At 47.6% G+C, this 12,500-nt stretch overlaps 1 protein-coding gene across 1 annotated transcript in view; it reads right to left on the bottom strand.

Moving 5' to 3' along the window:
* Nucleotides 1-12,500, bottom strand: part of LOC132459085 (triple functional domain protein-like) — an 84,538-nt gene that overhangs the window by 18,508 nt on the left and 53,530 nt on the right. The window contains 3 exon segments of the mRNA XM_060053460.1: nt 511-681; nt 1,312-1,604; nt 1,698-1,704. Of these exon segments, the coding sequence (XP_059909443.1) occupies nt 511-681; nt 1,312-1,604; nt 1,698-1,704 (471 nt within the window).

The raw sequence follows: 12,500 nt of genomic DNA, 5'->3' as shown, positions 1-12,500 counted from the left end.
GCAAAAAGTTAATAATGGAGGGATGAGGGTTGCTGAGTGTTGCTGTGTTTGTTAGATAAGGAGAGGTAGGGAAACTGGGACAGAAGAGAAGCAGAACAGAAATCAACGTAATGCTGAAGGCGGGCACATGCAACCGTCGAGAACAGGAAGAGAAGAAGAAGAAAGGAGGAGAAACAAAATCATATTAATGGTGTCATTTGAATGTGAAGCTATCTGTTTGGCGCCCGAGAAAAAAAACACGAAAAAAAAAATAGGTGGATAAAAGCTTTTAGCTTTACTTCTGCCGTGTGCGTTTATGCTTGCGTGTGTATGTGCGTTTGGGTGTGTGTGTGTATGTGTGCATGTGTGTGTGTGTGGCTGTGTGCATGTGTGTGTGTGTGGCTGTGTAGGTTTGGCGTGCGCATGTATGTGTATTTGTGCACGTGAGCGTGTGCTTGTGTGTATGCGTACGCGCATGCCCCTGTACGCTACATAGGCCCCCTCTGCCCATGCCCGGCGGGCTGCTCTCACCTTGTCGTCCTGGGAGTCTGGCTGCAGCAGGCTGTGCACCTGGATGGCCATAGGGGGCGGTAGAGGCACGGCGTCAGGCCCCTCCTCGCCCTCCTCCTCCCCGCAGCTCTGCATGCCCGACGACGACGACTTGGACAGCGTGCCGCTGCTCAGGCCCTCGTTGCGCATGCGCTACGACAACGAGGAAAGAGGAAGCAGAAGACTTAACGTTGGAACGCGGCCCTCTGTAAAGCGCTGTGAAAAGCGCTTCACGCCTCGGGACTCCGCTTAGCTGTGGAGTCCCGAGGAGTGGCCGCCGGCTCGAGGCTGTTGAATGTTCCCGCTGCCGCCGCGTTAAAGTAGGTTAGCATCGCGGTTAGCGCGGGCTAGCGCGGCGCTGACTTTTTGGGGGCAGCCTCCAGAAATAGCTGAAGGGACGCAGCACAACTAGTGCAGCTCGCAGGGCGGGCCGGGCTCCGTGTTCTCAAGGTGATTGTGTACGAGATGAGATACCAAGAGACACCTTATTTCGTCTTGTGAGGGACAAATTCAGGTGTTGCAGCAGGGCATTCAAGAAACAGAAAGAGGCATCTCAAGACACAACAACAACGACAGCAAACACAACAACCACAACAACAACAGGATATTAAACCTATGCCCTTGGCTGACTACTGTGGTCTGGAGAGTCAAAAGTGTGGGGTTTGTGTGAGTGCTTGTATGGATGGAAACACGCTTTTTCTTCAATTAAAATCAATCAATCAATCAATCAATCAATCAATCAATCAATCAATCAATCAATCAATCAATCAATCAATCAATCACCTCCTCCAGGGTCTCGTCCTGGGGCGTGGCGGCCGTGTCGTCGGGGTCCTTGTGGGAGCCCAGCGGCAGGTCGGCGGTCGTCTTGCGGACCACCTCGCCGCGGCTCTTCTTGTGCTTGTTGGCCAGCTTCTTGACGTGGCCGTCGGCCTTGCCCGAGCTCAGGCGCCGCACGGGGCTGGTCAGCCACTTGCGCAGCGTGTTGCCCGGACGCTTGGGCCCCGGGGAGATGTGGGGCCCCAGGGTGTGGCTGGAGCCCGGCTGCAGCGCGTCGTTGCTGGAGACGGACAGCGTGTCTGAGGGCACACAGGGGGGAGCACGTGGATGAGTTTACCGTTCAACAAAGGCTTTTGGTTAAATGTACGTTTTGCGTAATTCTTTAAGCCAACAGCGTGTCTGAGGGCCCACAAGGATTCACATTAATATTGAGGGCGTTTAGCATATGCTTTCATCCAAAGTGACAGTTACAATAAGTACGTAATTGTAAGTCAGAGCGAGCAATGACTTACAATAATGTACTCCGATAATGCAATACACATACCTACACACGCATACACACGCATAACAAACTATAGACCGACAGCGTGTCAAACAAGGATTTACATTTGCATTCAGGGCATTTAGCAGACGCCTTTGTCCCAAGCGACTTAAAATGAGTAGATTTGTCAGAAGAAGAGAAACAACAATATATCGATGTCAGTTCAGTAAGGATGTTCAGAGAACCAAGTGCAAAGCACTTACAATCGTTAGGTTAACCCATTCCCCGTGTACAACAAAGATAGCTAGGATAAGATGCTACACAATTGTGTAGCATTGACTGCGTTCAATACATGCTTGACTGATGAGGGCCTAGCAGATTGTTTTGTGGCAAGGATGCAACACACTGGACATGGGAATGAGTTTACAATTTAACAAATGTTTTTCGTTCAATGTATGTTTTGTGTTATTTTTTTGATGTATGTGGGCCTCGTTGGGGCCAAATGGCGAGGATTCATACCATGAAGGCTTGAGATGCATTCGTATTAGTGGAGTGGTTACGGCTGGGTGTGCTTCAATGGTTAACAACAGTACTGCGTTGCTTATGAGAGCAATGTCATGCATAAAAACTGGTTTTAATGAGGACAGAAAGTATCCAGCACAGCTGTGTACTGCTAGGACTCAACGAAGGCTTCAATGCCCCCAAGAACAACGCAGCACCCCGCCCCGTGAAGAACTCGGGTAACATTCCCCCGATATAGACTGCCGGGTCTGTGTCTTAGGTAGGGCATGAAACACATGTGAATGTGTGTGTGTGTGTGTGTGTGTGTCTCTTTGTGTTTGTGTGTGTCTCTTTGTGTGTGGGTGTGTGTGTCTCTTTGTGTTTGTGTGTGTCTCTTTGTGTGTGGGTGTGTGTGTCTCTTTGTCTGTCTCTCTGTCTGTCTCTGTGTGTATCTGTCTGTGTGTGTGTGGGTGAGAGAATGTGCATGTGTTTGTGTGTGTGTGTGTGTGTGTGTATGTCTGTCTTTGTGTGTGTGTCTGTGAATGTGTGGATGAGAGAATGTGCATGCGTGTGTGTGTGTGTGTGTGTGTGTGTGTGTGTGTGTGTGTGTGTGTGTGTGTGTGTCTTTGTGGTGTGTGTGAGAGAGTCACACAATCCCAGAGAGAAAAGAGAAAGGGAAAGAAGGAGTAGAGAGTAGGAATGCGATGCCACTTTGGTAAACCGTTCGCATGTGTGTGTGTTGTTTCGATGCGTGCGGTGCATGTGAGCACCCCGCTGTGATCGGCCTCCGCCCCCCCCCCCCCCCCCCCCCCCCCCCCAACACCCAAAGGCTCTGATTTAACCCCCCCGGGGGGGTTAAAGCAGTGTTTGTTGGAGCAGACCTCGACATTGCGGCGGCTGCTTGCCTCCTAACAGAAACCCGATGTGTGTGTTTGTGTGACTAAGAGGCCAGGGGGGCATGGCTTAGCCCCTAGCAATTTAACAGCACGGATAAAGATTCATCCGTCTGACCTTTGCAACGCATTCTCTTTTTCAACCTAAATACATCATCATCTACGTTTTGTATCGCTCGCCTTTTCCTTCCTTGTTCATGTTATTCGTTTTTGCCTTCCCACCAACTTCAAAAGGACCACGATGGTAGACCTTGAGCAGCAATGTGTTTATCTATTCCCGGATCGAGGATTGGATGGTGAGGCAGTCGTGGACAGTATTAACGGTTATTGGTGCTTTGTATTGCTTGTGTACACAGCCAAGCCCAGTAGGGAGATCATGATTTATAAGAAGAAGACAGATGGATGGCCTCTAATGCTCGGACACCGACCTCAACCCTCATACCCGCCTCAGCCTCTCTGGAACAAGACCGGTCACAAGATCAGCTCAAGCGGGCTTTAGGTCAAAGCCTCTTTCGGACCGCAATATCACTCCAATGAAGGGGAGGGCCGACTAGATTTGCAAACAAATCTTCCTTCAAATCGGACCACTACCCGAAGAGCAGGATAGCACCGACCAAAACTCGGCAAGCAAATTCTTGCGAAGAGACATGCATGCTTTGGTAAAGATGCTGTGTGCAGTTTGGTTCCAAACCTCTGGATCAACTCATGCCCCCCCCCCCCGTTTGTGAATCTTAGTAGACGTAGAACCACATGGAAGCGGGGCGATCAGAACATTGTTCTTGGAAAAGCAGCTGAGTCCGTTTTATTCCTCTCCTGGAGCGGAGGCAAGAGAGAGATTCTCCAGAGATGATGTCCTCATACTAAAGAACATTCTGCAAAACACTTCCAGAAGGGTGTATAAAAACAAGCGTTTGAAAACACACCCCAGGGAACACACGCCCGAAACGGAGACCGGCAACGAAACACACTGTGTAAGACGTCCCCTTCTACGATATGAAAATTGGTTTCCGGTTGTCCTCATCTTAAACCCAGCGGCCCTAGACACCCAAGATATGCCAGGATTGAAGGTATGCGTTAATGTTACGCCAAGACATCCTTTTGGAATGTAGCGAAGACTCTGCAGACTATGACTGATCCAATGAGCAGGAAAGTGACTGATTAAGGCATTCACATCCTCTCTCCCCCGAGCCGAGTCACAGAATATATTGGCAGTGTAACACAAAAATCTCACCTCTATCCCCTTCCCCTAGAGCATTTCGTCTGAAGGAGGGGTGTGTGTGTGTGTGTGTGTGTGTGTGTGTGTGTGTGTGTGTGTGTGTGTGTGTGTGTGTGTGTGTGTGTGTGTGTGTGTGTGTGTGTGTGTGTGTGTAAGTGTGGGGGGTACAGTATTAAAAGCTCATAAACTTAAGCTCTCCCAGATACTTAATTTAACGGCTCTGATCTGAGGCATCTGAGCGCTCTCCCTACTAAACCACACGAGGCCACCAAAAAACATTCACCTCCTAGAAACTCAAACTCCTGTGTTGCCTGGGTGGGGTTCAAACCAAACCAATCCCTCTATCGGGGACACAAACATATACCCTGCCGTCCGGCCAACCGGCAGAGGCAGGCAGGCCCCACTGGGGATCTGTGGAAACATCTCTCGCAAAGCTTTGTATCGTGGGGGCGATGATTAACGGATAATTAAAGAAAAAAGCGTTGTCACAGAAAACAAGAGTGCCCCCAGCTGCTGTGGCTAAACGCTAACCTGTGATTCATTAGTTCCTCGTCAGTCATTCCAGTGTAGATCTGCAGTGTTTAAGTCAAGGACGCCCGTACTGAAGAGGCAACAGCCATTACCAGCCTCCATTAGGGCCGAGGTTCTCCGAGCCCTGATTTAAATATATCAACGTCTCAATCTTGGTTTGTAAGTGTTGGGAAGGGGGTGACACAGCAAGGGGCGACGCTGCCCGGAACGGGAGCTAAATAGTGGGTGAAATTAGCTTTTTGTAACACGGTAACATTACTGTTGTCCCCGGCTGGTTCACGCGCTATTATCATCCACCGGAAATTGCAGCCATTTTACATGACTGACACTAGCCTGGCGTCGTGATTGTGTTTGTTGTGTTTCCATTGCCTACCCCTCGGAATAACACGTACCTCACAGCTCCTCAACCGACAACACCATCAAAAAAAAACATTACAATAAAATAAAGCGCATAATTCCAAACTCATTTCTATTCACAGAGTGCTTGACATTTCCCCAAAAGTGTGTTCACGGCCATGAAGCGTGATATGTTCGTGGCAGAGGGGCCGATTCCGCGGCAGCCCACAGCCTCTCGTATAGACGGCGGTACCACGACCCGGTGCCAAGTGTACGTCTGCTATATTGAAAGCGACGGCTCAATGAAATCCTGAAGGCTGCCAAGAGCGCTTTTATACAGAAGCCGGGGCCACGGCCAAAAGGCACTCAAGGCCTTTCAAGTGAGTCTGCCAGGGTTTAGGATATGAGGGGGGGGGGGGGGGGGGGGGGGAGACGTAAAACGCCATCAAACACAAACTATATTAGTTTAGGACTTTGGTAACCAAGAGGCGATGTTAACACAGATACTAAAGCATATTGGAAACAGCTCTGACTTCATTTAGTGAAGATCCTCAGAAACTACAACTCTAAGACCTCCAAACGCCCTGCTGTGCTAGCCTGCTGCTACCGCTAAACAAGCCCCATTGCGTAACACAAATAGAATCCCCTTGGATAAAGTCAGTAGTACATTCCTAATTAAAGAAGGGCCAGTTTTAATGGCTGACAGTCTACGGCAAAACTCAGATAGGATCCCCTTGTATAAATACAGTTGAACATCTCTATTTAAAGAAGCGCAATTTTTAATGGCACACAGGCTATTGCCAAACTCAGATAGTATCTCCTTGTATACAGTCAGTTGTACATTTCTCATTGAACAAGCTGTAATAGCTGATCATCTACTGCCAAGCTCAAACAGGCTCCCCTTGGATACAGTCAGTTGTACATTTCTAATTAAAAAAGCAGCGGCTTCTAATGTTTGATTGGTTAGTCTAACACCCGCTGATCAGTCCGATAACAGTTGGAGGAGAATAGCGCACCTATAAATCCATGAAAGGATTTAAGGTGACCACAATTCCCCATCACGTTGGCAGTGTCTGATGTGCATCCAATGTGCTAGCAACGGAAAGGCTGCTAATGAGGAGCTAGCCGCTAGCGTGTCTTGTTAGCGGTGAGGTGTAATGACGCGGGGGAGGGGGAGGTGGGTGCCTTGACACATTCCTCTGTAGTGTAAAACAACAACACACATATGCACACATAGGCTCAGACCCAGACACAAATGCACACGCTAACATATGTGTTGGTCATGCATGCTTGCACAGAGACACACAAAGACTTGTAAAGAGAACTTAAAGGGATACTTCACCCATTTAGAACCGGCGTTCTATCATTAAAAAATCGCTATTGTAATATAAATAAATATAGAAATAAATATCAGTCTAAACCAGTCTCCCCTTGGCCCATTTTTTCTCATCTTATTTTCTCCCGAAATGACGTCAAATGACGCGTTTGACGTCATTTCGGGAGAAACCTCTTGTCCCGCTAGAAGGGCCGAGGACTACAACACACTTTTGGTGGCAAATTTTTCCACCAATAAGGAATGAGAGGGGGCGGGAGCTCGCGTACTGAGGGGGAATGAGGGGGACGGGAGACCGACAGGTGGGCGGGGCAGCGAGCGCAATGCAATGCACTGTGGTAGTTGGAGGTTTTCTTACTTTGAGCCAGAGAGACCATGAAAACACTCTTTCTGCCGTTTTTCAGGCTAGGATGAACCGATTTAAATTTTTTTTTCACATTTATAATACATTGAATTATTTAATTCATAAAACCTTCATACCACCGGTTATCATAGAGACACCCCAGGGGACCGCTGGAGTTCGTTTGGGGGTCTCAAGGGAAACTGATAGAGGGGACTAACTGGCTGAAATGACAGCGCTGAAATTCAAATACTGTACACGATCACAAGCCAGTAAATCAAAAGAAAAACTAGTTTTGTGAAATGTGCAACAGTACAACTGTTTTCGTGTCTTACAATATTATAATAGCCATCATCTAGAGACCCAATCAAGCTAGACATCAGATTATGATTATTTAAACAGATGGTTTATTATTTCCCCGTGTAAGAACTGCACAAAATACTCGGCAACATTTTCCTTTGTTTCAATTAGTTTAATGGACAGATCTCTGGCCCTGGGTAGCTGCGGCATTGCCCTGCTATGATATCAGAATATATTTGAGACGTTGGCAGCACCCCAGCTCCACCTCGCCCACCGAAAGTTGGCTCCGGCGAATAAATCTGGATATTACTGTAGATCCTGATACGTGCAGCAGAGCCTGTGCGTATCATCTTCACATGTCTTGACGTGATGACTAACTATACATCGTGTGAAACAGGAGGCACTACCCGTGTCTCCCTGGAAACGCTCTATATGCGGATCCGACCAATGTTGACACAGGCTATAGATGCTAACATTGGTCCCATGTTAGCTACTGTTGCTGCCACCGGCTGGCAATAACATGTCGTAACTCTTCTGAAGCTAACCCTGGGTCCAGCCCTGCGCTGCTCTATTGTTCTGGGTTCGAGAGAGGGGACGGGGGACTTACGTAAAGTGTATGTTTGTCTACGTGTTTGTGGGTGTATAGGGATGTGGGTCTGGGGCTTGACTGGGCTGAACTTCTGCTGTGTGTGTGTGTTTAGGTGTGTGTCTGTACGTGTTTGTAGGTGTCTGTGTGCATGCATGTGTTTGTGGTGTGTGTTGGTGTGTATGTGCGTGTTTGTAGGTGTGTGTGTGTGTGTGTGCGTGTGTGCGCATGTGTGTTGCCCCAATTATACCCTTGAGTGGGTAAAACAAACAACTCCCAACACGGAGACACAAATCTGTCTTGGGAGGTTTGGCTCATGTGGGGCTAGATTGTTTGGTTTGCTTTTAGGTTTGTTTGGCATTTGTGTGTCTGTGCATGCATGTTTGTGGTGTGCGTGCGTGTGTCTGTGTATGTGTGTGTGCTTCTGTGCATGCATATGTCTGTGTGACAACGTGTGTCTCTGTGACAACGTGTGAGTGTGTGTGTCTGTGCGTTAATGTGTGTGTGCATGTGTGCGTGTATGCGTGCATGCATTCATGTGCGCACGTGTGTGTGCTTGCTTAGACAGTGTGCAGGGGTTCAAAGCATGTGTGTGTGCAGTCTCAGGGGGCGGAGACGGTGGGCGGTCTCCAGAATGTGGACTATGCTGAGATGGGTGTGTCCCAGACAGACAGCAGGACAGTGGTAGAGCCAACCGACCCGTCAGCTGTCATCAACCTCACCAGGGTTCACTCCATCATCTTTTCAAGACATTCTCAGACACGTTTGATCACCCAAACCGCCGCAGAAGTAAAACGTATTTATACTATTCCTTCTACCACTATTTCGACCACCTTTTCTATTTGTGAGGCTTGTCTATCATTTTTCAATGAGGCAATTCCATCAAATGCAAATGGATGCAAACCATTTAATACCATTTCCTTTATCTCCACTTCTATCTGGTTCTTTGTTTCCACAGGCTTTGAACCATCTGCGCCCAGATTACCCAGCATCCAAATCTAATCTATACATAATCTATACATAATAATCCACCTCATCTAGATACTGTGACACTCATCAGGATTAAATATCCCATTTTGCCGCAGACGCTGAATTAATTTACTTTGTGGGATTGCTCCTACATGGTACACCCATGATCCATGGAGACCTTTCTCTTACAATAAAACACATGTTGAACACAAGAACACAAGAGCTGTTGTTATGCATGTAAAACCTCAAGGACAGTCGCATAGTGAAAAACTAATTTTTGCACACTCATGTTACTCGGCTGCCAAGCTTGTGAATGACCTCTCCATCCTGCTTGTGATTACTTTAGAAAACAGCCTCTGAAACAACACTCGAAGGGGGAAGGAAGAAGGTTAAATCGATAAGATTCCCACTTCTCTAACTGTAAGAACGATTCAAAAGGAACACAGTGACCAACACATTGTTCTAATAGTGTGTTTATCCCGGATAGGACCCGCACATGCGTGCGTCTCTCTCTCTCTCTCTCTCTCTGTCTCTCTCTGTGTGTACTGCAGGTGTTGACGGAGCCAACCTACCCAGATCCAGCAGCCAGAACTTGCAGTTGTCCGAGTGTCCCCCCCGGTTGGAATCCATGCTGCACAGTGAACTGAAAGTCGCCAAGGATTCGATGCCCTGGGCCATGCCCTCCGCGCAAAACAATTACAACAATCCAATCCCCTCAGGATTAAAACAATACCGAAACAACTCAACAAGCGGACGGTGACACGCAGACCAGCTTGGACCTTCAAAGCATCCTTCCGGCCGGACCCACGAGTGAACTTCTGAATCTCAAAAGACAAGACTGTCACCTCCGTCTTTCCAGCTGCGTGCATGAGATGTTGGAAAAAAATGAACAGAGAAGGGGCGGGTCTGTAGACGCTGCCTATCCCCGTCTCACCTCGGTCAAGAGTTGTGCGCGTGTGTCCGCGTGTGTGTGTTCTTAGGCTTTTTCTGCGGTCTTTGAAAGATAAACGTCCACTGCAGCGTTAGTAGTGGGTTGTTCCCTCTCTTTCTCCCTCCCTTTCTCTCTCTCTCTCTTGCTGTGTCAATCCCTCCCTCCCTCCCTCCCTCACCTCCCTCCCTCCCTCCCCCACCCCCCGTCATTCTCCCTGTTCACGGTGAGTGGGCTGCTCTTATGGTGTTGGGCAAGGCTCCACTCTTTCTTGGCCGTTCCTGTGAAAACCTTTGAAAAACTTGCCTGCCGGTTCGACCGTATTACTCTTTGTAGAAGCACCCACTCAGTTTGCGTAGGTGACCGCATATATTACAGGCTTGCTGTTTGCCTTATTTTCTGTGTATTTTGGGTTATGAAAGGCGAACATGCTGCCACTCTGGGATCACATTATGATAGAAAATCTTGCTCTGCTTTATGTTTTTATGAAGGCAATAACAGGCGGATGTTGATTATCTTTGCCAATTTATGATCTGCATCTATTTAGAGATCTTTGGAGAGGTGAAAGAAGAAATGCAAAAAAATGTATCCTGACAGTTTCCTATGAACACACAGATCTCCCTGTTAAACTATCCAGACTGCGTGTGTGTGCGTTTTTGTGTGTGTTTATGTCTTTCGCCTTGAGTTTTTCCAAAGCAAAAGCCAAAACTCACACGTACACCATCATACTTCCACATGCGCACACACACACACACACACACACACACACACACACACACACACACACACACACACACACACACACACACACACATACACATACACACACACACACACACAGCACATCCTTGCATGAATGAATAGCCGGTGAAAGCTGCAGGAGAGAGACTTGTGTGTTCAACGTCAGCGAGAGAGAAGATAGAGGAGGAGAGTTCAACTGATAAGTGGACTGGATGGAAGTCACTTCTGAATCATTTCCTTCTATCTCTAAGTAACCAGACCTAACCCTAACCCTAACCATTTTAGTAGACTGGAGATAGACCAGAACTCACGCAGGGCCAGGCATGCATGACATGTGAATCACCTAAATATAATATAATATTACAATCACATTTACATTTTACATTCAGGGCATTAAGCAGACGCTTTCATCCAAAGCGATTTACAGTAAGTACATTTGTCAGAAGAAAGACACACACAATACATCGCTGTCGGTACAGTAAAAATGTTCATGGAAACAAGTGCCTAGCACTTAAAATTGCTGGGTTAGCTTATATAATGATGAATTTGCATATTATACTTATCCAAAATGTTTTCCCACACGCTATTGCCTACAATGTGTTTCAAAAAGCCTGGTATCAACCGTTGGCTAAAAGCCTCATGAAGAAATCCTATTGAGTAAACATAAGATTTATCCAACAAAATGATTGATTTTGTCCTCAGAGATTGGATGTGAGACTAGAGGAATAACTGTGAATGATGTAATTCCGTCCTATTGTTTGTATGGAATCCCCCCTTGTCCAAGTATCGCACGGTCTCACTGCCCTGTTACACAATATGTTCCTGTAGCAACCCAGCAGGACCTGAAGAAACTCCAGGAAGACCCCAGTCTCCCTAGAAAGGCCCCTTTATACGACACAAAATAAAAGCCCCATGCTCAGCCACTGAAGCATGGTGTCTGGCTAATCCAAAATCCCAGCGCTTAACACAAAAACTGTATTTAAAAGTAAGCATAAAAGACATGCTTCACCTTTGACCTCTTCCCTAGCTCATCCCTAGCAACAACTTACCCCCCCCCACCCCCGTTGTGAGGAAGCTTTTTGTAGCCCTGGCTCGAATACCCCCTAAAAATTCTTGACAAAGTGCTGAACAAACAGAAAGACACACGGACACACGCAGCCTATTGCATGCCACGCTCTTATTGTGACGGGGCTGAAGCGCAAATCAAACGTAATTTTGTTTTTTAAGAAGATGTATCTCGGAAACACCTTCTGGCCTTTCTCCTGACTGGAACTGGCATGCTGGGGAAAAAAAGCAGTTTGGAGAAAACAAGAGAGAACTAAGAAACCCGGCTCTCGAGGTGCTTTCCAGCTTGTTCCTGCAATCTCAACCTCTCCCTCCTCATCTTCCAAGGAGGCTGAGCCAAATTGTTGTTTTTGTTTATCACCCCGGGCAACGGGATGCACACGGCATGCATGCCCCCCCCTAATGACAGGGAGGTGAAGGGTGTGGAGGGCTGTGCTGGGAAGAGCGGGGGGGGGGGGGGGGGGGGGGGATACAAGCCTATTTTTATGATCTCTCTGCCAAGACCCAACAAAGGAAGATTTTGTCTGGGTTTTTTCTGCAGGGGACCTTGACTGATTCCTCATTCTGGTGGAGAAGTGTAAGCGAAGTAGATGTTGATGTGTGAAGTCGGAGAGAGTATATGAAGAGTGACACACGCACCTGCTCCACAGTGTTTTTTGGCTGTGCGAGTCGTTGTTGTGGACGATGCTGTGAGCGACAACAGCGTGCTCAGCATACTGGCAGTGTTCACAAGTGTTACACGCTAAGCCAACACGCAGTCCATCTGTGAGGCGACAACACCTCCACTCTTGGTTGCGTAATAGTTGCGATTGGGACATCTGTAATTCTTAAAATGTCGAGCGCAGCCAAAGGGAAATACCTTGAATGGGGTGGGGGTTAGAATAAAATGTTTAATGCGGGCTGTACGGGCTCTGTGTCTAACGAATGGCTCGGTAAAGTAAAAAGTAAAAAAAAAAGAAGCAAACTGTAAATGCA

Source organism: Gadus macrocephalus, chromosome 6, assembly GCF_031168955.1.
Source record: "Gadus macrocephalus chromosome 6, ASM3116895v1".
NCBI lineage: Eukaryota > Metazoa > Chordata > Actinopteri > Gadiformes > Gadidae > Gadus > Gadus macrocephalus.
This window is presented reverse-complemented; position numbering and strand designations above follow the sequence as displayed.